Source organism: Letharia columbiana, assembly GCF_014066305.1.
Source record: "Letharia columbiana isolate WasteWater2 chromosome Unknown Sc0000035_s1, whole genome shotgun sequence".
NCBI lineage: Eukaryota > Fungi > Ascomycota > Lecanoromycetes > Lecanorales > Parmeliaceae > Letharia > Letharia columbiana.
Genome location: NW_023501079.1, coordinates 422,281 through 447,664, shown reverse-complemented (window position 1 = coordinate 447,664; position 25,384 = coordinate 422,281). Strand labels below are relative to the sequence as shown.

The window sequence follows — 25,384 nt, the reverse complement described above, 5'->3', positions numbered from 1 at the left end:
AGAACATTGTAGCTCACAATATCTCGGTTTTGATTGGGCGGTCCATGGTATTGGCCCGCCTTGCCATTTTCTTCAGCTGGCATGGATGTGATATGCTCTTGATTACAGGTTAGAATGTTTATTCATCCTTTTACCAAAGCGTTCCACTAACGCAGAACTGTGTTATCTCCGCCTTCTCGACCAGCCATGCCTCGCTTGCTACCGACATGGCTCGAAAGACCAGTGTGGATGATCACGTTCTCAGTGTCGTTGTGTCGGGAAGACCTCAGTCCGGAAATGACCAGGAACTGCTGTGCGCCATAGACGATTTTGAGAACGTCTTTCAATTTGGATCTCAGACCCTGCGTCAAAGGGAAACTTCTGGGGTTGATTGCGTTGAGTGGCAACCCCGAATCTGCTTCACGTTCAAGTGATATGTTGGGCTGGAGTTTGGAAGGGCAGTGCATACCAGAAAAGGATCTCACACTCTCCTCGACATTTTCTATCTCTTCCGGTGATAGATGCCACACGTATGGAGCCTTTCTGGTGAGTGTCTGAAGCCTCTTGAGCGAGACCTCTTGCTCCAGATTAGCGGCATCGGGGATAGAGGGTTTCAAGCATTGATGTGCGGCAGCGGATTTCAACCATGCACTAGATTTGATTGAAGGATAGTATTCTGAAGAATCGTAAGAGTCTATGAGTGCGTGAGGAGCCATATCGGCCAAAGAAATTTTGTGAAAGCACTTGGACCGCAGCTCTCCAGTTGAATAGTCTCATGAGACGACTGATCAATGGCCATATTAAGGGGAACGAATAACGTGGCGCTCCGCAGAGCCGCATCTTGATAGTCTCGCTACCAAAGTCCCCTCCCGACAGCGTTTCCAACCCCCTCGGCTTGTCAGTAAACGCGAAGTTGCGATAGGCCATCCGTTATGGGCCCCCCGCCTTACGCACCGTGAATATGCAAATGCAACGACAGGGATGTTGACAGTATACTGCAGATCAATGCCTAATCAAGACACTCTCCTGCAGCCGTGAGCGAGCCCGTGGGGGTCTAAAGCGTGATTGTGGTTAGTGGTGTGCGTTTTCTTTCCGCCCCCGAACGCGTTCCGAGAAGAAAGATGGAATGTTGGACATGCGATTGTACGTACCACGACTGCACGAAGTGACACTAAGAAAGCGATAGCGCAGACACTAACCCCCCTCGGGGGGCAGAAATAGCGCCGATATCCAGACCAACGGTTCGCCTGGGGCACCTTTGGCTAGTGTGTTGAGCTCCTCGACTACCATGCGAGTTAGCTAGTGTGTGATGGTTGCAGCATGCAACTTACCCCGTGACCGCACCAGACCCTTCAGTTGGTTCAGGAAGGCTAGACTTTTGTCGTCCACCATTGCCGCATTCCGAACCTCTTCATTCCAGTCCACCTTGAGAGGTAAATTCCCATGGCATATAGTGTGGAAGTGCGCCATCAAATTTTTAGCGGAATACTCCCAAGACTCTAGCATGCTTTGTTGACGGTGGGTCTAAGAGAATCTTTTAGCGACCTCCCAGAAAATTGGATCAAACTACTCACTCTCTCTTGATAATGCTTGGTCTGCTCGAGTTGGTTGTGATAGATGAACTCAAGGTTGAAAAGAAGAACCAGTATGGTCAAGAAGATGTTGAGCCAGTCCTCCCGACCTCGCCGTGCAATCATCGCTCTCAGCTTCGTCAAGACCTTTCTCCTAATGTCAGCCATTCTAGCCATCCACAAGGAGTCAATTTGAGCGTCTAAAAGTGGTGGAATTGGGATGCGGTCGTAGTAGGGGCAGTCAGGGTCCTGCTCCCGCTGTATTCCCAGCGTGTTGGGGCCATATATGTTGAAGCTTTTCGAAGCAAGGCGAGACATGACGGATATCTTGAGAGCATTCTTAAGCGTCGGGCACTGGATTTCAAAGGTCAGTAAAGAGGTCAATCAATCGTCGAACTGAATCTTACTTTGTCTGCTTGTCGTATTGCTTCTGACAAAGTGCTAACGACGATCTCGTCTTGATAGATCTTGAGCTCGGCTACAAGAGTTTCATAGTGTCTGTCTATCAGCTCATCCATCTTCTTAGCTGCCCCTCTGAGCTGGAAGTCTGTCATAGCATAGGTTGGTAGATGGATGTCAATCTTGTTGATCCCTTTGGTCCAGCTCTTGCTGGTGCGAACTCCTAGTATTGGAGCGTGTTCGCGACAGACGATTTGCAATCGGGGCCGCGTGTCTGGCCTGGAAGATTTATCCGCACTACCAATGTTGTACAGTGACACGGGCACATTGATTCGAGAAGTCCAGGCATCGATGCCAGGAAGCCCTTTGGGGAAGCTCAAAGCCCCTGTGAAAGACTGTCAGTGATGTTCACGTATCAGGCCTGTCACGAACTTCAAGCAACCTTACCTGTTCTATGGAGTAGCGCCTCACTCAGACGCATTCTGACACATGGCATCATCCAGATCCTGGGCATTGTCAGAGCACTACATCTAGGACAGACATCACCTAGTCCACACTGCGGATGTCAGTACTGCCCAAACGTAGCTTTCGAGTATCTCTGTCCGGAACTCACGGGTTCGTGATTCCACAGGCAGCGTAGGCAAACTCCTATCTCCCTGAGGAGGCGGGCCCTCTCCCGTTCATTTTCAGTAAGAGCTCGCCGCTCCTTCTTCACAATTTGGCTTCTCGGATCATTCCTAGGTCTTATGACAAGAGCTGAGGGATCAAACTTTGAGTTGCGTGACTCCTTCTTCTTCGTCTTCCTCTTTTCGGCCAGCTTCCTCGAATATGGAGAATCGTGTCTGCGATTTTGACCACGGTCGTGCAAAGCACTCACACCGTCATCCGAGTTATGTGGCTGACCATGCCCTTCCTGGGCCATTAGAGGTTGAAGGAAGTCGATGTCATCTTGATTGAGGATAATTGTGTTTCGAGGATCGTTGATTCCCACCAAAGGATCGATGAGATCAGAGCTCGTAATTTCAGCAGCGGGAGACAAGGGTGGTGGCGTTCGACCATCTGACGTCCAAGATCGAGAGTGCGCCTGAAGCAGGATTGAAGAAGATTGGACTCCGTGACTACCGACAGATGCAGGTCGAGACGCCGAAGGTGTGTATGGGACATCAAGTCTACTGGCTGAAGAAAGGCTGGATCCGTTGAGCCTTGATTGTGGGTCATCCATCCTCGGAACATCCAGGTTCGACTGCGGCGTCATAACCTGCGGCAAGCTCGTACTATAATCTGAAGTCGATGCCTCGAACGAGTCTTCTGGGACTGCGTACTCGACCTCGGATCCCTCGCTGGCTGAAGTCTGAGAAGGCTGTCCGGTCCATGGGTCGTAGGAGAAGATAAGACCTCTGTCGTGCTCGTCAGGATCTGCTGGGGGAATACCGATGAGAGACCTCTCCGAATCTATATCAAAGGCACGAGAGGATTCCTGAGACATGGGATCTTCAGGACTCGACGTGTATCTTGCATGAAACAGACTGTTGGAGTTGGAGGTAGACATGTTGAAGGAAAGTGAAAGTCTTTCTGGCTACCCCTGCAAAGATGTTGCTTTTCGACGGTGTTGCCTTCAATACAGAGTGTCAAAAATAAGTGATCGAATGCCTGGAGAATTTTTTTGCTGGTATACGGAGACCGGTGTGAATTGTGTGGCGGTTAGCGCCGCTAAGCCACGGCTGGACCCACAATTTGTCTACCCTAGGTAGGGCGTTGAACATGGCCACAACAGTGTTTTTGCATCTCCCCCTACCGCAAGGCTCATTCTGCATCAGCCCTGCGTGATGCAAACCTTCTCATCAAGAACGACATGATGATACCGTCTTTGTAACCGCCGCAGCCGCCTCTCCTATTGCTCCGCCGTACAATTGGGGCGAGGCAGTCTGACTCAGCTCGTTGAGTTGCAGTCTCGCGGAGTCAACCATCATGCTGACTGCATGATTGAATTCTAATTCAGGTTGCATTATGTACAATGCTACTTCTGACACTGGTGCGCATCTCTGGAGTGGCAAAAATGCGCTGGAACCAAGGCCGGGATGCCATCCCCCGTAAGACAACCCACCGACTCCATCACACACTCAATTCCAGAGGAGAAATTGCCATTGAAGTCGTCCAAATTCTCACATGAGAGACAGTCCATGTGAGCTAATCTAATCTTGCGGAAGTAAGCAGCGTCAGCTAATCATCATCAAGCTTAGTGTTCCATCGCGCATCCACTCATATGTTAGAACATTATTTGTAGCTTCACCGAAACGGTGTTTCAAGATATCGTTCCGGATTGCCAATTATCTTTTTGGCCAACCTCTCGTAGAGAGACTATTTGGCGAATGATGCCATCAGTCCTCCAGCGCCTGCTCTGCCGACGGCAAGCTTTCCGGCCAAGCGTGACTAGGTTGTATTTAGGTACCGATTGGAAAATGGCTCCATTGCATCGTGGGCAGAGAAGACAAGCACAACCGGTGACAACGACAGTGTGTATTAGTTCGTTCTCATTTAGCATAAGAACAGGTAGATGCCACATGGAGGAGGAACAATTGCAATTCACACTTCTTGTAATCAAAGACGATAGCCACTTATATACCCTAAAGATATACCCTTCTTTGCAAACAAGGAGACGAAAACCCAACAGCCAGGATCATGCCCTCCATAAGCACATCGCAGTTGTACCCTTCCTATGCAAGCTCCACAAAGCATAAGAAGACCGGATCTACCATGGCCTCCAACGACACATCAAAATCAGACTCTTCAACAAGCTCCAAAAAGTTTTCAGATTCCCTGAACAACCGTAAGATACAATCTCTAAACACGGAGAGGACGACCTGGATTTAATTGATTTCGTCATCAGTCCCAAAGCACAGTCCGCTGCAGGGTTATCGCGATACCAGACCAACAGATGACACTTGGAGCCAATTTACCGCGCGAACGTCCAGCACATCTGCCCTTGGGGACCCCAGGCGATGAGATTTTACGACCCGGGATTAGGTGAGATTTCCGGACAGCTTGCATGATATGCAAGAGACTAACTCTGAGTCGCCAGCCTCTATCACCCGGTCTGCAGGCAAAGCGGGGAAACTTTGGTGAGAGCGTATAGTCGATGCACGATGATCGGAAAATAGGGTGAGAAAAGTTCGGGCGCAGCAAGTGATTGATTAGTGCCTGAATGGTTTTTAAAGTGCACATTAGCTTTGGCGTTTGGGGACCAGGGACATATTGCCGTTTCGAAATCCAGTCAATACCATATGAAAGAGAAATACCTCATTGAATTCTATTTTCATGCGCTTACGCTGATGCGGACCCACTTCGTATTGTGTGAGTTCGTCGCTGGCAAATTCCTCAGCCCCTATCGGCACACCGCAGCTCGTACGCTAGGCCACAGCTTTCGATCAGGCCTTAAAGATCGGAGATGCTCGGGGCCACCGCTCGACAAATACCCAAGATAGAGACGTGGTAGCGAAGATGATTGACGGTGTCCCGGATTTGCGCATAGCCTCAAGCACCGCCGTCGGAAATTTGGGTTATACACAGGGGCTCAGGTCTGCGTTCGCGCAGCATCCACGGCGTTCTTAAGGGTTCAAATGAAGGTTTCCTGGGCTTCTTTTCCCTACCAAATTGCATGGTTGCCTGGTGAAGGGTGCGGGGTTTGCCAGATGGTGTAGTTCAAACGCAAAATCTTAACCCATGGTGTCCATCCAGATGACAGTATGACTGTTGCCGGTTATTGGCGCTGCAACATAGCCTCAATTTTTTTTCCAACCCAAACCCCAGCTTGATTGAAGGCTTCACTGGGATCGGAGACGAATAGCGATGACGTTGGTGACCTCTAGAAGACTGTGCCAGGGTGTAGAAATCAGGTCCTCCTCACTCTCAACCACAGTAGTCATCCGGCGACAAGGACTCGGCCGTGACGGGTACGACCATTCGACGGATTGAATGTCGACCTACTAGATCTACAGAGATCGTTCGGACAACATTGCAGCCACGGCCCCACGTCGACTGTTGACTCCAATAAACATCGTCGTCTTCTTGGAGCGACCGTGGTCAGGGAGCGGAAGGGACTGCAAATTCGGCACTTCTTTCTAGGAAGCGCACGGATTTCTGAGATTCGCTACCAACGGATAGCTGGTGACGCTGTTGCCACAATAGTCATCTGCCAATGAAAACTGCAGCTCAGCTCGAAAGAACAGTTAGAGCAGAGCGTCAATGACAGGTCATTTGGCCACATACCTTCTATGTTTCCAATCCTGATCAAGATGGCTAGTATTGCATTCGTGGAGCAGTCGTCATGAAGCGATCGCATTCCAAGAGTAAACCCGACACATCAGGCTCAATGCTCTTGCCATGGACCGATATAGTCTCCACCAATGATACGCCCGCTCAACCCAGGCTTCCTGCTTCTCATTCACTTGCGGCATGTCACCGGGAGACGAATTTCGGCTGGGTTGGCGTCTGGCGACGGCGGCGATTGGACGAATGGCCCGGGCAAGCTTTTGGTACGCTGTCCTTTGACCAATCAGTACTTGCAAGCTGAAATAAAAGGCAGAAAGACATTACCGAAAGAGAGGCGCTCCGGTGGCTCTGACGACGCTTTTCCAACACCTCTTCCAAACCCTGTCGAGGACCTTCTGGCCTAGGCGACGCGCAATTCTCACCCCAGCATTCTGAGAGTCGTGTAACATGGCAGTGGGCGTGGGAGAAGACTTCAAGGATAGACAATCGGAAGCTAATGGTAGGATGTTGCAATATCGTTCTTGTCTAGAATTGACCGTCTCCCTCGCGCACAATTCTTGAGTCAAGGCCCTGAAAAAGCATTGTGCAACAGGGAGGAAGGAGCCTTGGAAAAGTATGGCGGGAGGAGCTCGGGCAACCATTGTCTCAGACCAAAATCTAGATAAGGGATTCCTTTGCTTCCGTTCGTCCAGTCACACCGCGCGAACACGTTGATGGTCCGCATTGCGACAATCACACAGCGTCGTGATGTGCATGGCAGGACGAAAGAAGACTAGTACGCTGCGAAGCTATCGAATGCAGGCGCCGCTCATGATCGCCCCCACATAATGCAAGCCATTCAAGGCCCAGATCAAGACCGATGCTGAATATTTCCGCCCTTTTCGCCGAAACATCCGAAGCAGTCTCTATGAACAACACGGTCTCATTTGGTTCACCAGCTCCAAGGCGAACATTCACCATCCATCAGCCGTCTCACAAGTCTCACAACTGACAAAGCACTGCGGTAATCAAGGCAAGAGATAGGAGGGTGGAAACAACGTAGTTAAGAGCAGAAGAGACGTCTTGAATTTCCACCCGCTGGCATGGCCGGTAGGCATGACCCGCCAACTATTTTACGTCCGAGGCGAGCCACCATCGTTCCAGTGGCTTGACCCCACCGCTAGGTTCACCAGGCGCATGCCAGTTGGCTTTCCGGCCTTTTGCAGTGTGGGATCAACGGAGGGAAGCTTGGCAGTGAGTCCTGCGAGCCGATTGCGAGCCGAGGATAGCAGCAGAGGTCTGACTGATAGATTCAACGCCAACTCCCAAGCATGCAATTGAGGTCTCCTACACAAGTATACTGACACTTCTTCAGCTGCCGTTATTCTTAAAGGGAGACTGTATTGCTGAAGCTCAATATTTTCCCAACTCGAGGCTTGCGTGGGAGCCTGAAGTGCTCGTGACAAAGAGGTAGTACTTTGGAAGTACGGAGGTCTGCACCAAAAGTCCTGGACGCCAAGACTCCCGCGCCAAGATCTCGGAAAATGCCAAGCCTGAAGGGCTGCCTGGACAATGCGCTTACATCTGCTTCGGAGACACGCCTGGAGATGAGCCCAGCTTAGGACCCATAGATCCAACAGCAGTCTCTGAAGCTCAATTCATGCGCTCCCAGGAAATAATTCTAGGGCCCCCCGCTACAGGGTCGCCTACCGAGAGTAGGGTTAGGGCTTCACTATACTACCTTAGCGCTGTCCTGGACTTTCGGTGCAGACCTCCGTACTGGATACATTGAAAGATAATAAGCTACTATAGTACCTTATATCCAGGCCTTATAGAGAGAGGCGTTTTGGCAAATGCATTCCTCTGGGTAGCGAAAGATTTGCTGTCATGAGATATTCATGCTCGCTTGCCTCATCTAGCCTTATGTAGCTAGCACAGATCGTGGCCAGCTAGGGCTGCTTTCAGGGCTTCAAAAATCTGCACACCATAAAAATACCAGACTCGACATCACACAACAGCCTGTTAGAGATAGGACCTGACTTGATACTGTATTCCCATTTCACTTAGTCTCATGGTTTCCTATATACGAGTCTATATCCTCATTGTCTTTTCGGAGACTTCCTATGACGGTGACCTTGGCAGGCAATCAATCCTGACCAGCCCCCACTCCATCGATGCCGCCCTTGTCCTCAGCTCTTCCTCCACCTCAGGCGAATCTACCTTTCCACCCACGATCCTCGGTACCCTGACGTTGATATCCTTGGCGTCTTTGCGTCCCTGCTTGAAAGCGTCACGATCCTTCACGATCCTTCAGGCTCCGCTTCTGCTTCCGACCCCTCTTCAGCTTCAAGCCCATCTCTTCGAGGACCCTCTCCTCGATATCTTTGACATTCTCACGGACTACCTTGAGCTGACGCATTGACCTCCATTTGCTGTTTCTTCGAGCTTGCTCCCGCTGTTTTCGTTCTCAACGGGAATGGCGGGATCCTCCAGGGTCATCCCCTTGGCAGAGAGAGCGCCGGGTTACTCGTAAAACGGGGATGACTCAGGCTCGGGTTTGGTTCTGGGTTCAGGCTTGGTGAACTTCTCTGACTCTGTGTCCAATCTGCCGTGGTATCCATCCTTTCTCCGGGAAAAACTTCGATGACATTAGGCACTGCCTCGCTATCTGAGGCATCATCAGTGCCACCGCCGACGTCCACATCGGAGTCCGTCATGTTGTCTTCCTCTTTCTGTGCTTCATCACATCCTCCAGCTTGATATCTGGCTTTGGACTCGGTGACAGTGGTGGATTGCTTATCCTATCAAGCTCAACCAGCATTTGAATATCCTCGGCCCTGATTTTGGCTCTCAAGGCCTTTTGCTCTGCCTCCATCGCTATGTTCTCCGTAATCACCTCCTCCACATCTGCCGGCGGCACAATCCATCGGCAACGCCTGCCATTCCGGGTGGCCACAGTAGGATAAATTTTCAGCCCAAGCCTGAATCTGATTGTGGACAGTCTCAAATGCCGCTGCAGTGCAGACTGTATGTCCCACAATTCCGTGAAAGGTCCACTCGATCTTAACTGGGAGACTAGTCTAGTAAGCGCTGCAGTCGAAGAACTTTCCGATAGCGCACACAAGGCCGTTCACCCAAATCTGGTACTTCACGAGAGCACCACCCTTTGCAGGCCACATGTTGACAGTACTCATGCCACCTCTTTCTGTACGCGCGATCTTGTCTTCTCCTCCATAAGCTCCGCGTGACTGATGCTATATTGCTTCATGATTTTGTGCGCCATTTTGAACGCCGCTCTTTGCTCGTTGTCGTTGTTGTTGACATGATGTGCACGGGCAAAGCATTTTCGGATGCGCTCAACCACGGCCCTATCCGCGTTTGAGAGCGTTTGAGTTGAGGTTTCATCGTTGGGCAACCAACCAATCGACGCCCTTTGGCATTTGAGTTTGTGTTTTGAAGGCGTCCGAAAGTGACGGGTCAGATATCGCGAAAGCAAGATGCGATGAGATAAGGTCAAAGCGAGGCGTTAGCCCTATGCAGGTACCCGCGGTCTAGCCCAACTGATGTGTATACACATGGAGTACAGGATCACGACAGGAGCGATGTATGCTTGTATTGCATCGACTTCAAAGTGACGGAGACCTCCTCGTCAGTTGCAAATGAGCAGGTCTGGAGCTAAGATAGCCAGATGTTGCGATTCATTAGCTATCACTGACGACTTAAGCCATATTGCAGCCAGTAGCCACTTCTCCTGCTACCATGATGAGCTTCGCTATTTACATCAATGCACTGCTGAAAGAAAGAAGCCCCGAATTGTGTCACTCCAGCATCTCTTCACGCAGAAAGCACCAGAAGGGTACCAAATGCTCACTGACACTATCCTCAGTAGCTGACAGCGAACCCTCCTTGTCGCTAGCTATGACCGGAACTGGACCGATGCTGTGGTGCTGGATTACCTGTAGCGTCAAGTATCTAAGATTCTTGATCTTCACGAGATCTTTGACCCACTTGAGGTCTCTGAATCCCGCGTCAACTTTGACATTGATGGAGACGGACAATGTCTTAAGGTTCACGTTTTCCCCAATGTAGATGCAAGCTTTGCTCCAGTCTGCCTGGTTGTCTGGCCCCCTGTGCCGGCAAGGCTTCCATTTGTTGTGGAGATCCATGGTAATCCCACTCAAATTTTCCCGGGCGTGCTGTGAAAGACTCAGAAGGAATGGCACGACACCGTTGATGCTGAGTCCGAAGTCAAAGTTACGGAACTGGTACAGAACGGCAATAGCTTCATCGTGTGTCTGCCTGCTTGCGGCAAGAATGCCGAGATTGATCTCCCTCGATTCACCCTTGGGAGGATGCCCAAACCAGAACTGGAGACCCTTTTTCTTGGTACGAAACGGAATGACCATAATCGTGTCGTCAGGGTTGACTCGGCGACGTACAGCACTGCTGACAGTTTTTTGATACAACTGGCAACATGCAGCACCGCCAACGGCTTCGCGGTACACCTGCAGACGAAGTTCGGGAGGTAGGCGCTCGAAAGGAAATGGAGTAGGATCGGCTTGGAAACGGAGCGTCGACTGCAGGAAAATCTCAGCCAAGCGTGCAATACACATTGGTGTTCCCTAAGTCAAGCATCAGGTTGCGTCTAGTCCAAGTATATTTGATGACTTACCACCCAGCCCCACCCCACCCCATCGACTTCCACAGAAGTCACCTTGGTCTCCTCTCCCTCCTGCTTGATAGCCTTGCCCAGCGACACTAGTGGTTTTGTGGCTCTCTTGAGGTAGGTATTAACATCTCGTGGCTTTCCATTGGCCGGCTCCGGTATTTTCAGCTCAGCCTCGTCCAATATTTGCTCTCTGAATTTCTTGATGGTTTTGAGGATCGCTCGATAGCCCTTGCGTTGCGTGTGTGGGTTAACACAAATCAATAATTGATCTTTGAAGGCTTGGTCATGCACAGCTTTTTCTGCCATCCTCCGGCTGACCTCCTTGTCGTCTAGCACGTTCATCTGTGACTGAGACATGAAGACGGTGGCTGTGCTGCTTGACATTGGTGGGGTTTGACAGCTGAGGAAGTGAAAGAAATGAAAGAAATCATTGTGAGAGTTGGTGACCGCGTTTGTTATGGAAACGCCGCTAACCGTTTCTAAGACAGTGAATCCGACAATTCACTCCGTATTCTTGTGTTCATGCAGTTCCGGGCACGCAGTCACCTGCAATCGGTATCACGATGCTTGCTGGTTCCGTCTGAGTTGACTTCAATGGCTCATATAGAGAGTCTATCCTTTACGAAATAATCAGTTTTGGAGAAGAATGACATTTGAATGTCTTTAAGAGACACAAATTGAGCTCCCTTTCATCCTCATCTCTAGTTTGGCCCCGATCGACTACCTTGCCACTTCCACTACAAAATTGTAGAGTCTACATATACTTCATGTTTCTGCGATTTTTGCTGCCTCCTTTTCCCCTTAGCCTCAGGTCAATGTACTTGTGTAAAGAACTATATATAAAAAGCGGCACAAATGAGTCGTCATCACATTATCTGTCTTTGGTTTTTCAAGGAAGAGACTCTGGAACTACAATTTCATGGCGTTGGCTCTACCCTTGGGCCAATAGCGCTGTATCAATTACCCTCTACTTATAGCCCTCCGGCTTTCGAGGCTCTCTTACCTCAGCAGATATAGTCATGAAGCAAAGGCTGTAGACCTAGAACGGAAGCTGTATCGTGCTCATGGTGTGGGTCTACTTTGGAGCTCCCAGGCGCAGAATAGTCGAATGGTTTGACTCCTAATGTCAGTGTAAACACCGAGATTCGTCTGTGTCGTACAACGATCGCGCGGCTTACGAGCGTCCTGATTGCTGTGTCAAGCTCATCGAAACCATCAACACTTCAATCCCGCAGGGTCTTTGTTGACGTTTTTGCTCAACTCCTTTCCTCGAGTCATCACCTCCGCGTTCCCTTCTGCACTAGCGTCTTCCAACCTCCGCTGACGATTTTTTCAAAGAGAACACAACCCTTTCTCACGCCTTCACCGTACCTCCCAATCTTCTCAACTGCAGAAGAAATCCTACCCAACATCTTGCTCGTTCCACTTGATCTGCATCGTACGTGAGTACCTCGCCTAGTACACTCAACTCTCTTAGTGTCTAACAGATTTTTAGCCGTATCATACATCACCTACCCTGCCCCCGAAGCTTCCCGTATGCCTTGTCAGTCTCTATGATGTCGTCTTCTACTTCCGACCAAATCTTGCACCCCACGAATCCAGTCCTGTTGAGGGATGTGAACATACCGAAGGAAAAAGGGCAGACACGCGTTCTTCCAGACGGAAGCCTCCTATATCACGAGCCTTTAACCAACAAAGAAGGTGAGAAATCAACTCATCGCCCTTGAAGCAGGGAACACTTTGCTGACAAATCTGCAGTGCCGGCTGTTCGTCTTGAAGATATCAGGCTCAAAGTTGTTCAACAAGCATCTAAAAAGCTTTCATATAGTCAGTCTCCCCCTCAAAACTTAAAGCTGAAAGGGTTGTCATTGACATGCACAGGGTTTCCCAAGAAGTGCGGATACGAGGACACAAACTTGACAGCCTTCGTGAAGAAGGATTACAATTATGGACCTGAGCGGGAGAACCGACCGGACCGTCTGTTTCAGATCAGAAATGACGATGCAAAGGGCGAAAAGCCTAATGGCTATGTCATTGATGAAGGTCGGATCGTCCTCGACGCATTTGATCATGGCCTCCGAGACTTCGGAAATCAGCTCCCCATGTACGTGTCCTCTGAACTTGAAGGACACGACATCGAGGACTATCTCCGTCGAAATCGGGAGATATCTGTTTACGATCTTGTTGGTATGTAATCTTGCAATCCTAGTTCTTTCCAAATTAACGAATGCAACAGCCCGGGCTCCCAACGGCTACTACAAAGGAAACCCTCAAACGAAGAACAAAAAGACTGAAAAGGAGGAGAAATCGAGGGAATGGCATCAGGGCCCTCCCAGAGTCGGAACATTCAGTATGCGGGCAACACGGTTCCGACTGCGCGCTGGATGTTTGTCCTGGGAGAAGAAGGACGGCACGGTCGCCAAGAACCAGAGGATCCTTGACGTTATACCTGCCCGGTACAAGGATCCAACAGTCAACTCGACTAAAGGCTGGCGCGACCTCAATACAGCTGAAATCAAGAAAATCAAAGATGGCGCCATGAAAAAGCCTCAGCAAGGGCCCAAAAAAAGGCGAGCTACTGAGGCGAAAAAGGAAGCCGAAGATCTTCAAAAGAACGAGGAGTACGAAGAGGAAGTAGGCAGCCAAGACGGGTGCTTCGAGTATACGCCTGGTGGTGTAGAGGAGGAGGAGAACTACGTCTCCCCGGCCCTTAACCACGGAAGCGCTGCCGGCTTTAGCACACGACGCCCATGGACAAACATCAAGCCTGACAATGAACTTGACTATCATGGAGGTTTGAGTCTTCCGGAACCCCCCAAGCGATCGAGGGAGCAGAAGTCGACAAAAATGGGGGATCTGGAAGAGGACTTCGAGGCTCGACCATTTAAGAAAGGAAGAACGCCAATGCATGCTCACAACTCGCAAGGTGTAAGGGATGGCACCAACCTCCTTCCGCATACACGTTCAAAAAGCCAAAAGCAAAGGCATAGACGAACCGGTGGGCCGAAGCCCGAGGATGCAGTAGAAGAATCCATGAGATTTTCATCTGCCACGAATCCATATGACCTACAAGACCAAGGTATACACACGTGGCCCTCGAGTGCTGGGTTTAATCATACACTGGCCCCCTTACCTGAGAGCCTTGATCAACCTTGGGACACCCTTGGAAGAAATTCGGAGGCTCGTCGGTCCCCCAAGGAGCTGAGAAGCGATGAGTGGCGTCAGTCGGACACGAGGGATCCGCAAACGTACTTCCACCAAGACAATCTCGACAGTGACTACTTCCATGAGCCACCTCCGGGCCCACATGAGGGCTTTACCCTAGGCTCACAATCGGTTGGCTTTCATGCGCGCTTTGCGAACGTGGGTTCGCAGGTGCGAGGGTTCGACATGAACCATAGTACCAGTCTCCCAGCAGTCACACAGTATAAGAGCTCCCAGTACGACCTTCCACAGGACGACTATTCACAAGGCGACTATCCACAGGGCGGCTTTCCACAGGACGGCTTTCCACAGGACGGCTATCCATGGGACGTCTACCCGCAGAACGACCTTGCTCATGAGCGCTTTCCACAAAACAGCTTTTCACGCGACAGCCTTCCACAGACTATTCCCCCACAAGACACCGGTCCATCTGAGGGTCTGACTCGAGAAAGCCTTCGACAAGAACATCCATGGAATGGCTCTCTCTATGGTAATCCTTCTTGCAAGGACGCTTGACCACCGATACCGCCACCAGCAATTGTTACCGGCAAGCGCAAAAGAACAGATGATCCTTCTCACGGACAACCGAAGCAGGAGCGGACGATAAAGCGCGCTAGAAGCAGCAACACAGCGCTATTACCTTCGCCAGAGGTTTCACTTGCCGCATGTGAAGACTCTAGATATGGACACTCTCGGAGAGAATTGGTGGAATCACAGGATGCCCGCTTGCCTCAGACAGAGGGTGAATTTCCGAATTCCTTCCCGAGCCCCCTCCCATCCAGCTTCGGATATCGTCGAAATGGAGGGCGCCCCGGAAGTCCGTCAGAGACCAACAGTGACTATGGGATTCCGGATGGTCCAGCAACAGGCCCACTCCACAGCGAGCCTTATCTTCAAGCTCACGACCCCATCCACATCGGCACCGAGTTGCAACCCGGCTTTGATCACGATGATTACCTGCCTGCGGACTTCCATCGCGGTCAATGGGAGGCGATCCAAGCCTCACTCTCGACGGATTGGCATCGGGACTGGAGAGCCCAGAAATCGCGGTACAATGCCTAGCATTTCGCGCGAGGCAGAGGGGACTTGCGCAGAGATGAGTGACTGTGGATTCTATGCGATCGTTGAAGGCAGGGTCATGCTATGGTGGCAGAAAAATTGCTCGTTTTCCTAGTCTCGATCCTCGGGATTTCTTATTGTTCGTTTTCGCAAATCCTCAGCGACTCCTTTCTTCATAGACTTTAGGGTTCTGCCAGGGTATTTTCTTTGGGTTGAGGCATTTCAAGTGAGTGTGGTGCGATCGCGGTATGATTTTTCGAAGTCGCAAAATGCAAAGGATCGCGGATTCATAGGGCAAGGATTTCCTATTTAGATGCCATTCTTGGACACGGAGATTCTCTAATCAACACTTATGCACGAAATAACTCCATAGAGAGCAATAATACAAAGGAAACCGATGACAGAGGTTGTGGTTGAAACAAGTCCTTGGCCACGCATTCCACGTTCCCCAATTCGGCCGCGCCAGTAGCCTATAGAATGCCCTGCCGATGATAGTGCTGACCTATGGCAACTGATACATTAGCCACCTTCACTTTGCAATGTGAATGTAACCTCCCACTACAGAAGTCCGAACGTAGAGCAAGACTTCACTGCTTCAGCTTCAAAGAGCAAGATCCAGAGCAGGGAAACGAAAGCAAAGCGGCCTGAACCACAACATCACATCTAAGTCCCAGTGTGTTGAGCCACTCGAGAAGCCGACGGACGGTCGGCTGCCGGAAATGCAGGGCATAAGCAGGCGAAATATTTTCGTCCTCATCTCTAGGCGGTTTGTGTCACATCACTCCCATTGGAACAATTAACACCCGGTCGCCACGCATGTCACATGCGGACAGACGTGGCAACACTTGAATCTGCTAACACACACAGGCGTAGATCTGCCGCGAAAAGAATCCAATGATATAAGTATGGGCAGGACGTGTGCACGGCTCGAAAGTAAAGGCCGAATCGGAAACTTCTACAAGGCTCAGAAACCCCGAGCAAGGACAAGATGTCATCATCATCTAGATCGAGAAAGATATTCGATGAAATCCTTCGGGGTGACTCGTCGCTTCCCTCCTACGCAGGCTCTTCAAGAGATGCTAGCAGACCGACTGCTCCCACGCCCAGATCCATACAGGATGATCATAGAGCTCCGACATTTCCTCAAGATCCCGCACCTCCACCTCCGCCTCCACTCGCGCCGCCACCAGCAAACATGAGGCCCCGGAGAACACCAGCGGTAGGGGTTTCAGCGTTTCCACGACACCCTGTGATGGCTAAACACTTCGCCAGCGTATCAAACACCAATACAGGCGGAACGTTTTTGGAAGAGAAGAAATCTTCACTGATGATTTACAAAAAGACTGCCATACCCCCGGAGACCCTGGAGGAGCATTCTATTTACCCAGTGGGGGATAGATTACGGAAAGTTCCGCAATCTGAAGAGTCGCTAGATTCTCAGATGGGTCCGGAACAGGGGTACAGTCGGAATCCTGAGTTCAACCTTCAATACCAGGTTAGAAAGGAGATCAGACGCTTGTGGGTTGAAAAGCATAGCAAGACGGCAGAAGATACAGATCGACTAGATCGAGACACCGGACATCAAAGCGGTGTAGTAAAATCCGACGGAGATCCAACAATCCGCGAGGAGATCCCGAACCCCCGGAGGGTCCTCCATGAGTCGCTGGAGTGGCACGATGACTCGGATGCGGAAAACTTGGACAAGGGTCTTACGGTGTTTGCGGACACGCCTAGAGATGAAAGCATTGTAGAAGAAAGAGGAGAATGGTTGTTGCCTCCTTGGGATGTACCAGACCCAATCCATGCCCCCTCTCTGACAGCCCTGTCATCAATGATGGAATGGGACCCGGAGGCCGACATAGATTTCCAGACGGAAGCTCGGGCAGGATGGAGCGACTGCCGTTTCAAGGTCCCGCAAACGCCTGCTGATATAGAATCTTTACAGCAAGCTCTTGAGATAACTCGGATGGACTTCTGGATCAGGAGTCCGAACGAAAGATATCCGGAAGATCTCTCCCAATACAAGGGGGAATCTTACGGATCTCAACATCGGCGACTCCAGCACGCATTCTGCAGAATATGGCGGGATTTGGAGACGGAAGCTGCCCCTGCACTTTATCGCTTGCCGGAATGGATGTTTGGATTCGAATACTGCTATTGGAAGCCCTCCAGTTGGGGTTATAATAAGCGATCAAACGCGTATAACGAGGGTCTTTCGGAAATGGCTGCCGAGAAGAACGAGAAAAGCTTGGAGAACTTGCGCTATCAGGACTGGAAGGCTAAGCTGAAGGAGGTGAGCGGCGCTCCGACGCTTGCAGATTTTGCGCCTTCAAGGCGATCGGTTGCCCCCGAGGAAATAGAAAGAGGGGGGAACGAAGGTCTCTACTCCGTTAGTCCGACACCAGATTTCATCATTTAAAGCATTCCTTTCTTGTCAATCCTAACATTGTACTCCATAGATTGTGTTGTATAATTCTTAGCATAGATAGATTAGGACTTTGAATGAAGAAGAGTAACTCCGAACGGGACAGAATCTTGAAAGGCGACTTGGTCTTGGGAATCAAGGCCATCAGATGTCACGGTATTAAGAATCGCGTTCATATCGAAGCTCTAGTCACTGGAATAAACCCAGTCGGACCGAGATTTGGTTTCACAACCTTCGAAGCCTGTGGGGTCTCAAGACCTTCTTAACTGAAATAGGAACTCTTAACAGAAGCAGTCCCTGCGCAGTGCGGTCAAAGAGAGAACAAGACAGGTTGTCAGTTGTGCATTTGCCAAGACTTGCACCTTGCCGTCTTTGGACGTGCTCGCAACCGATCAATTTCTGATACCGGCTGAAGAAACGTTGTGTGAGCTGCCGATGTCTCTGCCGTTTGGAGGTACTGAGGGAACGATTTTGGCTGGAGCAGGGCGTAGTCATATGGCGTGAAGTCCTAGTCGAAAACAAAGCCTCGTTGTCACAAATCGCATGGCCTGACTCATAACACTAAATTTTGTCTGCTGTTCTTCTATTGTTCTCACCAACAACTGCATTGTTACTACCTTCCATTGTCATTGGCTTGACCAAGGATCTCTCAAGGAAAACTTTAGTTCCTTTGTGGCTTTCAAGGACATTCAAAGATAAAGATCTTGACCATTGTTTCTTATATTACTGCAACGTTTGCTCTTCTCTTCTGCTCTCAAAGTCCACTCATCTATCCCACGTCAGCCAGCCCAGCTCAACCAATAATCTACGACGTACCTACCTACGACGATTCCCAGATATCGATACTCATGCTAGAGGAGGAATGACTTCTTTCTCTGGGCTCCCAAACGTCGGGTTGCTCATTCCCAGTATCGACAACGCGTTCATCATCTTCGAGGAGATCCCCGTCGGGCGGAAAACCTGTGACGTCTGTGGGGACCTCTTTTCCATCACAGGAGATCTGAATGACTGTCCCGTCGGACTCCCATGTCGCCATGTGCATTGCTTTAGATGTACCTGGACATGGCTTCATCGATACCATTCATGTCCGGAATGTAATTTCTCGTACACCGACATAAGACCTATCCGCGTTACTCTCGAACGTGAAGCATACCTTTGTCGCCACCAGGGTTTCCCTCCGTCCAATCAATTTCAGGCAACGTTTTTGCCTTCCTCAAGTCACGCCGCTGACTCTAAGGCTGAGGTCGTTGAGCCTAGGTGAGCCATTCAGAGCTTCCGACCACCAGTTTTCCCATATCAATTTAGATAGTTTCCTCCCGATTCTGAAAAGGCCACCCTTTCTCAACACACTCTCGATCCTCGTCATCTTCCCCCTCACTCAGCCATGTCTCTTTCAGTTCTCGATTTTTTTCTACAGCATCCTGAAAGACTTCATTCCTGACCCATCCGTCTTGGCTCACATGGTACAAAACGCTGCGCCAGTGCTCTACCAGTATGTTCAAATCAATCCAGGCGTCTTCGATGCGGAAAAACTCTTCCTTTTCTGTGTCAATGAAATGGATCGGGCAGTCACCCGTATTCAGGGCGATCTGATCCCAGTGCTCGATAGCCCGGATAAGCAAGCCTTTGAGCGTTATGTAATTACCATTCCACGATCGTCCAGCTCGATCGACCAACTCTTGGCGAAGATAGAGCATAGGCACACGAAGCACAGCTAGATGATCGCGATTACGGTTCCCAGTGAACACAATGTACAGCCAGAAGAGCATCCTTCTGCGATGGAGTTCATCGGCGACAGACTTCTCATTGGGGGAGAGAGACGAATAATCTGTGGGAAGGGTGGGTTGTCTGAGGTCTGTTGGAGGTTGCGGATCTGGGTTCTTGAACATTGGGGGTGCGCCGGCTGTTAGACAAAATGGTAGAACTGTAGTGTGCTGCCAGTCGATGAAACAGGAAATCTCGCAGGAGTCGGAGATGAATATGTTTGTGGGATTAAGATCTGCGTTGGTGTAAGTAAAGCGCGTCAAAAAGAACGGAGGCTCTGAGTGAAATACCTGGATGACGCAACGTAGGTCGATTAGAAATATTGTCATGGCTTGCCGGCAAAAGGTGCGGAGATACAGACATATACTTTTCCAACAGGTCTACGTAAATACTTGGCGATATTTGACCTTTCAGTAATGTGTTGTGGGGAAATCCAAGAGTCTGTGCTTGGCCAGAACTGCGAGTCCAAGTGAGCTCCCGTTCACCAATCGACCTTATATAGTCGCTTGACTTTGCCCCTAATAAGCCATGAGCGTTAGCGAGCTGAAACGCAGGGCGGTCGGAATTACTGACATGGTCCTCGATCAATAGCAAGCCGACTATACCGTCCAAGCCAAAACATATAGTCTGTTGTTGGCCCAATGCAAAATCGATCGGTATCATCTTTTCGCTCCGAGCTCACAGGAGGATGAAGGTCTAACTGGAGGTTTGATGGCAATGCGTCTTTGTAATAGATGCTGCCGTAAGCGTTTAGGCGAAGTTCAAAAAGCTTTCCTTCGAGCCTTATATAACTTTCCATGAAACAAACTCTTTCCTTCTGCGTAAGATGGAACCAACGATCTTCTAGCGGTTTCCCCGGCGCCTTCTGCATGATGATATACTCTACGCCGACAGGGTTGTTGCTATCTGCAGACCAGGCATGAATTCGCGGAACTGGCAGTCCCTTGCTGCTCAAGAAGTCCATTGTTGCAACCTCACTCGCTGTTGCTAGGCGCTCTGGGACGGAGATGTTGTAAGGTATCTTAGCGATAACTTCAAAACCGTCTTCGAATGTCAAAAGGAACACTCTGTTGAAGCCTCCCTCGGCAAGCTTTCGAAGACTGGCGACTGCACCTCTTTTCAATGATCTTGAAGCGATATCTTTCAATGCCTGTACATTGAACTTGATAGACCGCTCCGATAGCCTGCGTGTCTCGTTGTAGAGGTAGCGCCCGGAAGTGTAGGTGAACAAGTCTGGATCGTCATTCGGAAGCAGAGATAGTGACTGTTGTTTCGCCATCTGGCCGTGGCTTCTTATCAGAGAATAGGACGTGGGGATGCATGGTACTTTGGCGCGTACCAGCTTCAGAGACGGACTATCGATAACGCGGCAAGCACAAAAGAGACCGCGTTGGCGCGATGCACATGACGCTATGGAGTACAAAGCCCGAAACATTGAGGTTGTGCATACCTAGAGGCTCTCAGACAGACAAGGGTTGGGAAGAAAACATGACGCCAAGAAATGCCTTGGACTTGCTAATTCCTAGTCCCTGCAAGGCTTTTAAAGTGCCGAGGCTCTAGGCTCGCTAATCGTATCTACCCCCATTTACGCCCTATCCTTATTTACGCCCAAATTAAATTCGATAATTCCGACGTAACACCCAAATGCCTACCTCTTACTAAATTTATATAGCAAACTAGCATAATAATGATGATCTTTTATTACTTTTAAGGCTTCTATATCGGAGAGCCTAAATTACTATTTTTTAGACCTTATCGATCTATCATGTCGTGAAAAAACCGTTACTATCTCTTCTACTACCTCTTCTTCTTCTATTACCTCTTCTTCTACTATCTCTTCTTCTATTACTTTCTTACCTCTTTTATCTCTTTTATCTCTTTTATCGCTTTTACCTCTTTTACTACTTTTACCTCTTCTATCTCTTTTATCTCGCTATTATTACGAAGATAAAATCTATAATAAAGTTTTTAATAAAGTCTTTAATAAAGCTCGCTATTACTATAGCGGAGATAATAGAGCGAGATTTAATAATATTAATAGATCTAATATAGGAGGTATAGTAGCCTTTTTCTTAACTAAACTTCTATCTCTCTTTATATCTTTAAAAATAGCTAGTTCGAGATAATATATACTTCGAAATTACTTCTTAAATTTCTTATTAGTTAAATTATTTAATTATTTCTAAATAAGCTTAAGAGTTATAAGTTATTCTTCGTCTTAATATATTTATCTATATTTAATCTTCTCTTTTTTTTATTACTCTATTTTAATAAGATTCTTATTAATAATATAAAGTAAGGTATTATTTATTAGCGCTAAACTATATATTTTTTTAAGCTTTTCTAATAATACTAGATTAAGATTATTAGTCTTAATTTATTAAACTAGCTAATTAATTTACTTTATATTTATTAAGATAAAAGATATAGATAGAGAGTTATTATTAAATATAATAATTATTATCTCTAAAGATAGAGGTATAATAGGTCTTAATTCTAATATCTTAAGTCTTAATTTATCGAGAATAACTTATAGCTGAATCGAAAATAGCTTACTCTTTTATTATATATATCTAATATTCTTTTTTATTATAATATTTATTCTTATTATTTAAATAAATCGAATAAAGTCTATTTTATTTATTAAGTAATTACCTCTAAGTATAATATTCTTTATTAGATATTTTCGATATATAATCGCTAAAGATTAAAAAAACTCGATGTTTAATAACTAAAGAATATATATAAAGTAGATAGATAGATATAAGAGAACGATATCGTTATTAATATAAAACTATATAACTTTAATACTAATATACGATACATATCTATTATATATTAGAAGACGATATCTTTCTTTTAATATTTTTCGAGTCTATAATTTAAAGTATTTATAAGGGATAAGTTAAAAGCTAATTATATAAATAGAAATTAATAAAATATATCTAATAAACCACTTTAAGTCTAATACGTTATTTATTTATTTATTTTCACTTAATATAATTATCGATTTCTTTTTCTTTAAGATATTAAATTAAGTCTTTATTTGAAGCTTACTCTTAAAGATAATAAATAAGAAAAGAAGTCTTTTATCCGCGGATATATATTCGATTAGAGTCGCCCACTCTCTACTCCTATTCTAAGTTATATATATATATATATTATACTTAAAGTATATAACTCTCGTTTTATTAATAGAACTAAGAGTAGACTCTTTCTTATTTATATTATATATATTTTTCTTCTAAATATCGTATTTCTAAATAACTAACTTAATAAGCTAAAACTATCGTAATATCTTTTCTATATTATAAGTTATAGTATATTCTTTATTTAAAGACTAATTAAATTAACTTTATAGATTTAGATAACATTTAAGAAAGTCGTAAATTTAATTTATATCTAACTCTTTATTATCTTACTTTACTATTAGTATTTTACTAGCTATATAATAAATAAGAGAAACTCTAAAAGACTAGCCCTACTCCATTACTTATAGAATCTATATTCTTAGAGCTTTCTTCTCTATAAAATTTAATTACTATTAATCTTTAGCTACTTCTTAATAAGAATAATTATTAGCGATATATCGATTTAGTATAAAAGGAATAACTTTATAATATAATGTAATTAATTTAATTCTAGATTTCTTTTTATAAGAGTCTAAACTATTCTTATAGACTAAAAGAGCTTAATAATATTTATTAAATGTAATCTCTAAACGTTTCTTCTTAAGTACCTCTTTAAAAAACTTTAAAGTCTTTAATAAAGCTATTAATAAAGCCATTAACGAAGGGAAAATAAGAGGGATATACTTTTTTTTTTTTTATAGTAAGACTGTAGATTGATAAGTTCTTTTCTTAACCTTCTATATTATCTATTCGATAATTAATTAATATAGAGAGGCTTATATATATATATCTATTTTAGACTATAAAGACTTATAGAAAGGCTTATAGAAAGGCTTATATAAAGACTTATAGAAAGGCTTATAGAAAGACTTATAGAAAGACTTATAGAAAGGCTTATAGAAAGGCTTATATAGAGGCTTATAGAAGGCTTATATATATCTAATTTAGATAATAGAAGATATCCGACTTATAATATTAATAGGCCACCGCTAAAACCTTAGACATCGTATTTTTAAACGATTTAGATTTATTCGAAGTTTTCAGAAAGCCCTCTAAGGCCTTATTTTTCTATATTTAGAATTTAATTACTTAGACTCTTACTATTTAACGATTTCTTTACGTAAGGTCTATCGAGCACGCTATCCTTATTATTTTATTTATAAAGATCTTTAGAAGTTATATCGCGTTATTATTCGATCTTACTATTATCGTTAAGCGTTTTATAGCGATTTCGTAGATATAATATCTTAAAAAGAAATTTATTTAATATTAATTTACGAACTAAAGTCTACGGCTTAATTCGACTCGAGAGTACCCGGACTAATCAGAGCGTATTATTCTACGATTTCTTCTTCGCTTAAAATAATGATATTAAATAATTACTCTATAGCAAAATACATTTATAGCTACTATTCCTTCGTTTCTTCACTAAATCTCTTTAAAACTAATGTTCTACGATATTACAATACTAGATATTAGAATTATTATACGGAGGTCGATATCAAAAGTCCTAGACAGCGCTAAAATACTTGGCACTCTTGGCATTCTTGGCACTTTCTGTATAGTTACATTTATTTAACGATAATACTTTATATAATTGCGTATATACTTATTAGCTCGCTCGACGGAGTCGTATAATCATATATTACCTTCTTTATAATCTTTTCTATACTCGTTATTATCTTTAAGACGTATTATCTTTATAATATATCTCGATATTCGCTCTATTTACTTCTAAATCCTCTTTTAAATAAACTTATAATTTTAATAATATAGCTATTATCTTTTCGCTTTCTTATAAATTTTTAATATATTCTTTTAAATAATATAATACTTTATTTATAGTTAATAAGACTTAATAAGTATTTAAATTTAAGTTTTATTATTATAGTTAATACTTTAAGTATTAGATATATTACTCGTTATTACTAGAATTTAATAATCTATTAGAATTTATAATCTCTAAAACTTAATCTTTATAATTTATTATTCCATAACATTATAATAAAAAACTCGAAAAAAAATCTAAAAGAATATAAAATACGATTTTAATATTTTTAAGAGTTTTTAAAATCGAGATAATAATAATTAATTTATATAATAGCGTAATAAACTTCGATAATTATATCTTAATATATTACTATATAACTTTATTAATTTAAGCTTAATTATAAAAAAAATTAAAATTAAAATTATAATAATTATATTTTATATTCTTTTAACTTTTTTTTCTAGTTTTAAATTATATTGTTATAAAATAATAAATTATAAGAATTAGATTTTAAAGATTATAAATTCTAATAGATTATAATTCTAGTAAATACGAGTAATAAAAGATAATTAAGATAGAGAATAATAAGAAGATTTCTATTTATTATACTATATAAATAAGACTTATATATTAAAAGTCTTTATACTCTTTCTCTATTTCTTTACGCTATAACTAATACTTTAATATTATTACTATTATATATTCTATTAATATCGCTATTATATATATACTTCGCATATTTATACTTCGTATATATATACTTCGTATATATATACTACGTCGCTATTATATAGAGTACTAATACTTATTAAAATAAAGAATAATAATGCTATTTATGAAATTTGGAAGTATATCAAGCACTCAGCCCTACCTGGACCCTTGTCTTGGCATGTCCAGGACTTTTAGTGCCGACCTCCGTATAAGATATATCGTAATCCCCATCCTATATAGCGTTTCAGAGTATTAAAAAAGAAGTTTAAAAGTCTATTTAAGAGTATATTAGTAGAGGTCTAGTAAATTTTAGATATACACATATAGATATAGGCTGTGAATTAGAATAAACTATATATTTATAGTATAAACTCTCTCACGGTTATAAGAAATCAAATATTAAGTTATTATTTTTTTATTATTTTCAAAATCATTTAATAGGGTATTTGATGG

The 25,384-nt window shown here is 45.2% G+C and overlaps 12 protein-coding genes across 12 annotated transcripts; 5 read left to right on the top strand and 7 right to left on the bottom strand.

The window, feature by feature from the left end:
* Positions 1-146: 146 nt before the first annotated feature.
* HO173_008934 (uncharacterized protein) lies at positions 147-695 on the bottom strand (the record flags this gene model as incomplete). The annotated part of the gene is made up of 1 exon (XM_037310830.1): positions 147-695. One exon carries the CDS (start codon positions 693-695, stop codon positions 147-149), a length of 549 nt encoding a protein of 182 aa, XP_037162394.1.
* A 478-nt stretch (positions 696-1,173) lies between these two features.
* Positions 1,174-3,498, bottom strand: HO173_008933 (uncharacterized protein; the record flags this gene model as incomplete). Its single annotated transcript, XM_037310829.1, has 6 exons — positions 1,174-1,262; positions 1,311-1,503; positions 1,554-1,904; positions 1,958-2,334; positions 2,397-2,505; positions 2,563-3,498. The coding sequence occupies 6 exons, from the start codon at positions 3,496-3,498 to the stop codon at positions 1,174-1,176; spliced, it is 2,055 nt and encodes a 684-aa protein (XP_037162393.1).
* A 1,130-nt stretch (positions 3,499-4,628) lies between these two features.
* HO173_008932 (uncharacterized protein) lies at positions 4,629-4,952 on the top strand (the record flags this gene model as incomplete). The annotated part of the gene is made up of 2 exons (XM_037310828.1): positions 4,629-4,776; positions 4,837-4,952. The coding sequence occupies 2 exons, from the start codon at positions 4,629-4,631 to the stop codon at positions 4,950-4,952; spliced, it is 264 nt and encodes an 87-aa protein (XP_037162392.1).
* Positions 4,953-6,273: 1,321 nt separating this feature from the next.
* On the top strand, positions 6,274-6,622 carry HO173_008931 (uncharacterized protein; the record flags this gene model as incomplete). Its single annotated transcript, XM_037310827.1, has 2 exons — positions 6,274-6,481; positions 6,528-6,622. 2 exons carry the CDS (start codon positions 6,274-6,276, stop codon positions 6,620-6,622), a joined length of 303 nt encoding a protein of 100 aa, XP_037162391.1.
* Positions 6,623-8,692: 2,070 nt separating this feature from the next.
* Positions 8,693-8,914, bottom strand: HO173_008930 (uncharacterized protein; the record flags this gene model as incomplete). The annotated part of the gene is made up of 1 exon (XM_037310826.1): positions 8,693-8,914. The coding sequence occupies one exon, from the start codon at positions 8,912-8,914 to the stop codon at positions 8,693-8,695; it is 222 nt and encodes a 73-aa protein (XP_037162390.1).
* Positions 8,915-10,015: 1,101 nt separating this feature from the next.
* On the bottom strand, positions 10,016-10,810 carry HO173_008929 (uncharacterized protein; the record flags this gene model as incomplete). The annotated part of the gene is made up of 1 exon (XM_037310825.1): positions 10,016-10,810. One exon carries the CDS (start codon positions 10,808-10,810, stop codon positions 10,016-10,018), a length of 795 nt encoding a protein of 264 aa, XP_037162389.1.
* Positions 10,811-10,842: 32 nt separating this feature from the next.
* Positions 10,843-11,250, bottom strand: HO173_008928 (uncharacterized protein; the record flags this gene model as incomplete). Its single annotated transcript, XM_037310824.1, has 1 exon — positions 10,843-11,250. The coding sequence occupies one exon, from the start codon at positions 11,248-11,250 to the stop codon at positions 10,843-10,845; it is 408 nt and encodes a 135-aa protein (XP_037162388.1).
* A 724-nt stretch (positions 11,251-11,974) lies between these two features.
* HO173_008927 (uncharacterized protein) lies at positions 11,975-14,586 on the top strand (the record flags this gene model as incomplete). Its single annotated transcript, XM_037310823.1, has 6 exons — positions 11,975-11,977; positions 12,205-12,308; positions 12,362-12,567; positions 12,625-12,693; positions 12,748-13,053; positions 13,103-14,586. 6 exons carry the CDS (start codon positions 11,975-11,977, stop codon positions 14,584-14,586), a joined length of 2,172 nt encoding a protein of 723 aa, XP_037162387.1.
* Positions 14,587-14,752: 166 nt separating this feature from the next.
* Positions 14,753-15,244, top strand: HO173_008926 (uncharacterized protein; the record flags this gene model as incomplete). Its single annotated transcript, XM_037310822.1, has 1 exon — positions 14,753-15,244. One exon carries the CDS (start codon positions 14,753-14,755, stop codon positions 15,242-15,244), a length of 492 nt encoding a protein of 163 aa, XP_037162386.1.
* Positions 15,245-16,117: 873 nt separating this feature from the next.
* Positions 16,118-17,548, top strand: HO173_008925 (uncharacterized protein; the record flags this gene model as incomplete). Its single annotated transcript, XM_037310821.1, has 1 exon — positions 16,118-17,548. One exon carries the CDS (start codon positions 16,118-16,120, stop codon positions 17,546-17,548), a length of 1,431 nt encoding a protein of 476 aa, XP_037162385.1.
* Positions 17,549-18,374: 826 nt separating this feature from the next.
* On the bottom strand, positions 18,375-18,596 carry HO173_008924 (uncharacterized protein; the record flags this gene model as incomplete). The annotated part of the gene is made up of 1 exon (XM_037310820.1): positions 18,375-18,596. One exon carries the CDS (start codon positions 18,594-18,596, stop codon positions 18,375-18,377), a length of 222 nt encoding a protein of 73 aa, XP_037162384.1.
* A 259-nt stretch (positions 18,597-18,855) lies between these two features.
* HO173_008923 (uncharacterized protein) lies at positions 18,856-20,597 on the bottom strand (the record flags this gene model as incomplete). Its single annotated transcript, XM_037310819.1, has 3 exons — positions 18,856-19,553; positions 19,609-19,836; positions 19,892-20,597. 3 exons carry the CDS (start codon positions 20,595-20,597, stop codon positions 18,856-18,858), a joined length of 1,632 nt encoding a protein of 543 aa, XP_037162383.1.
* Positions 20,598-25,384: the final 4,787 nt, after the last annotated feature.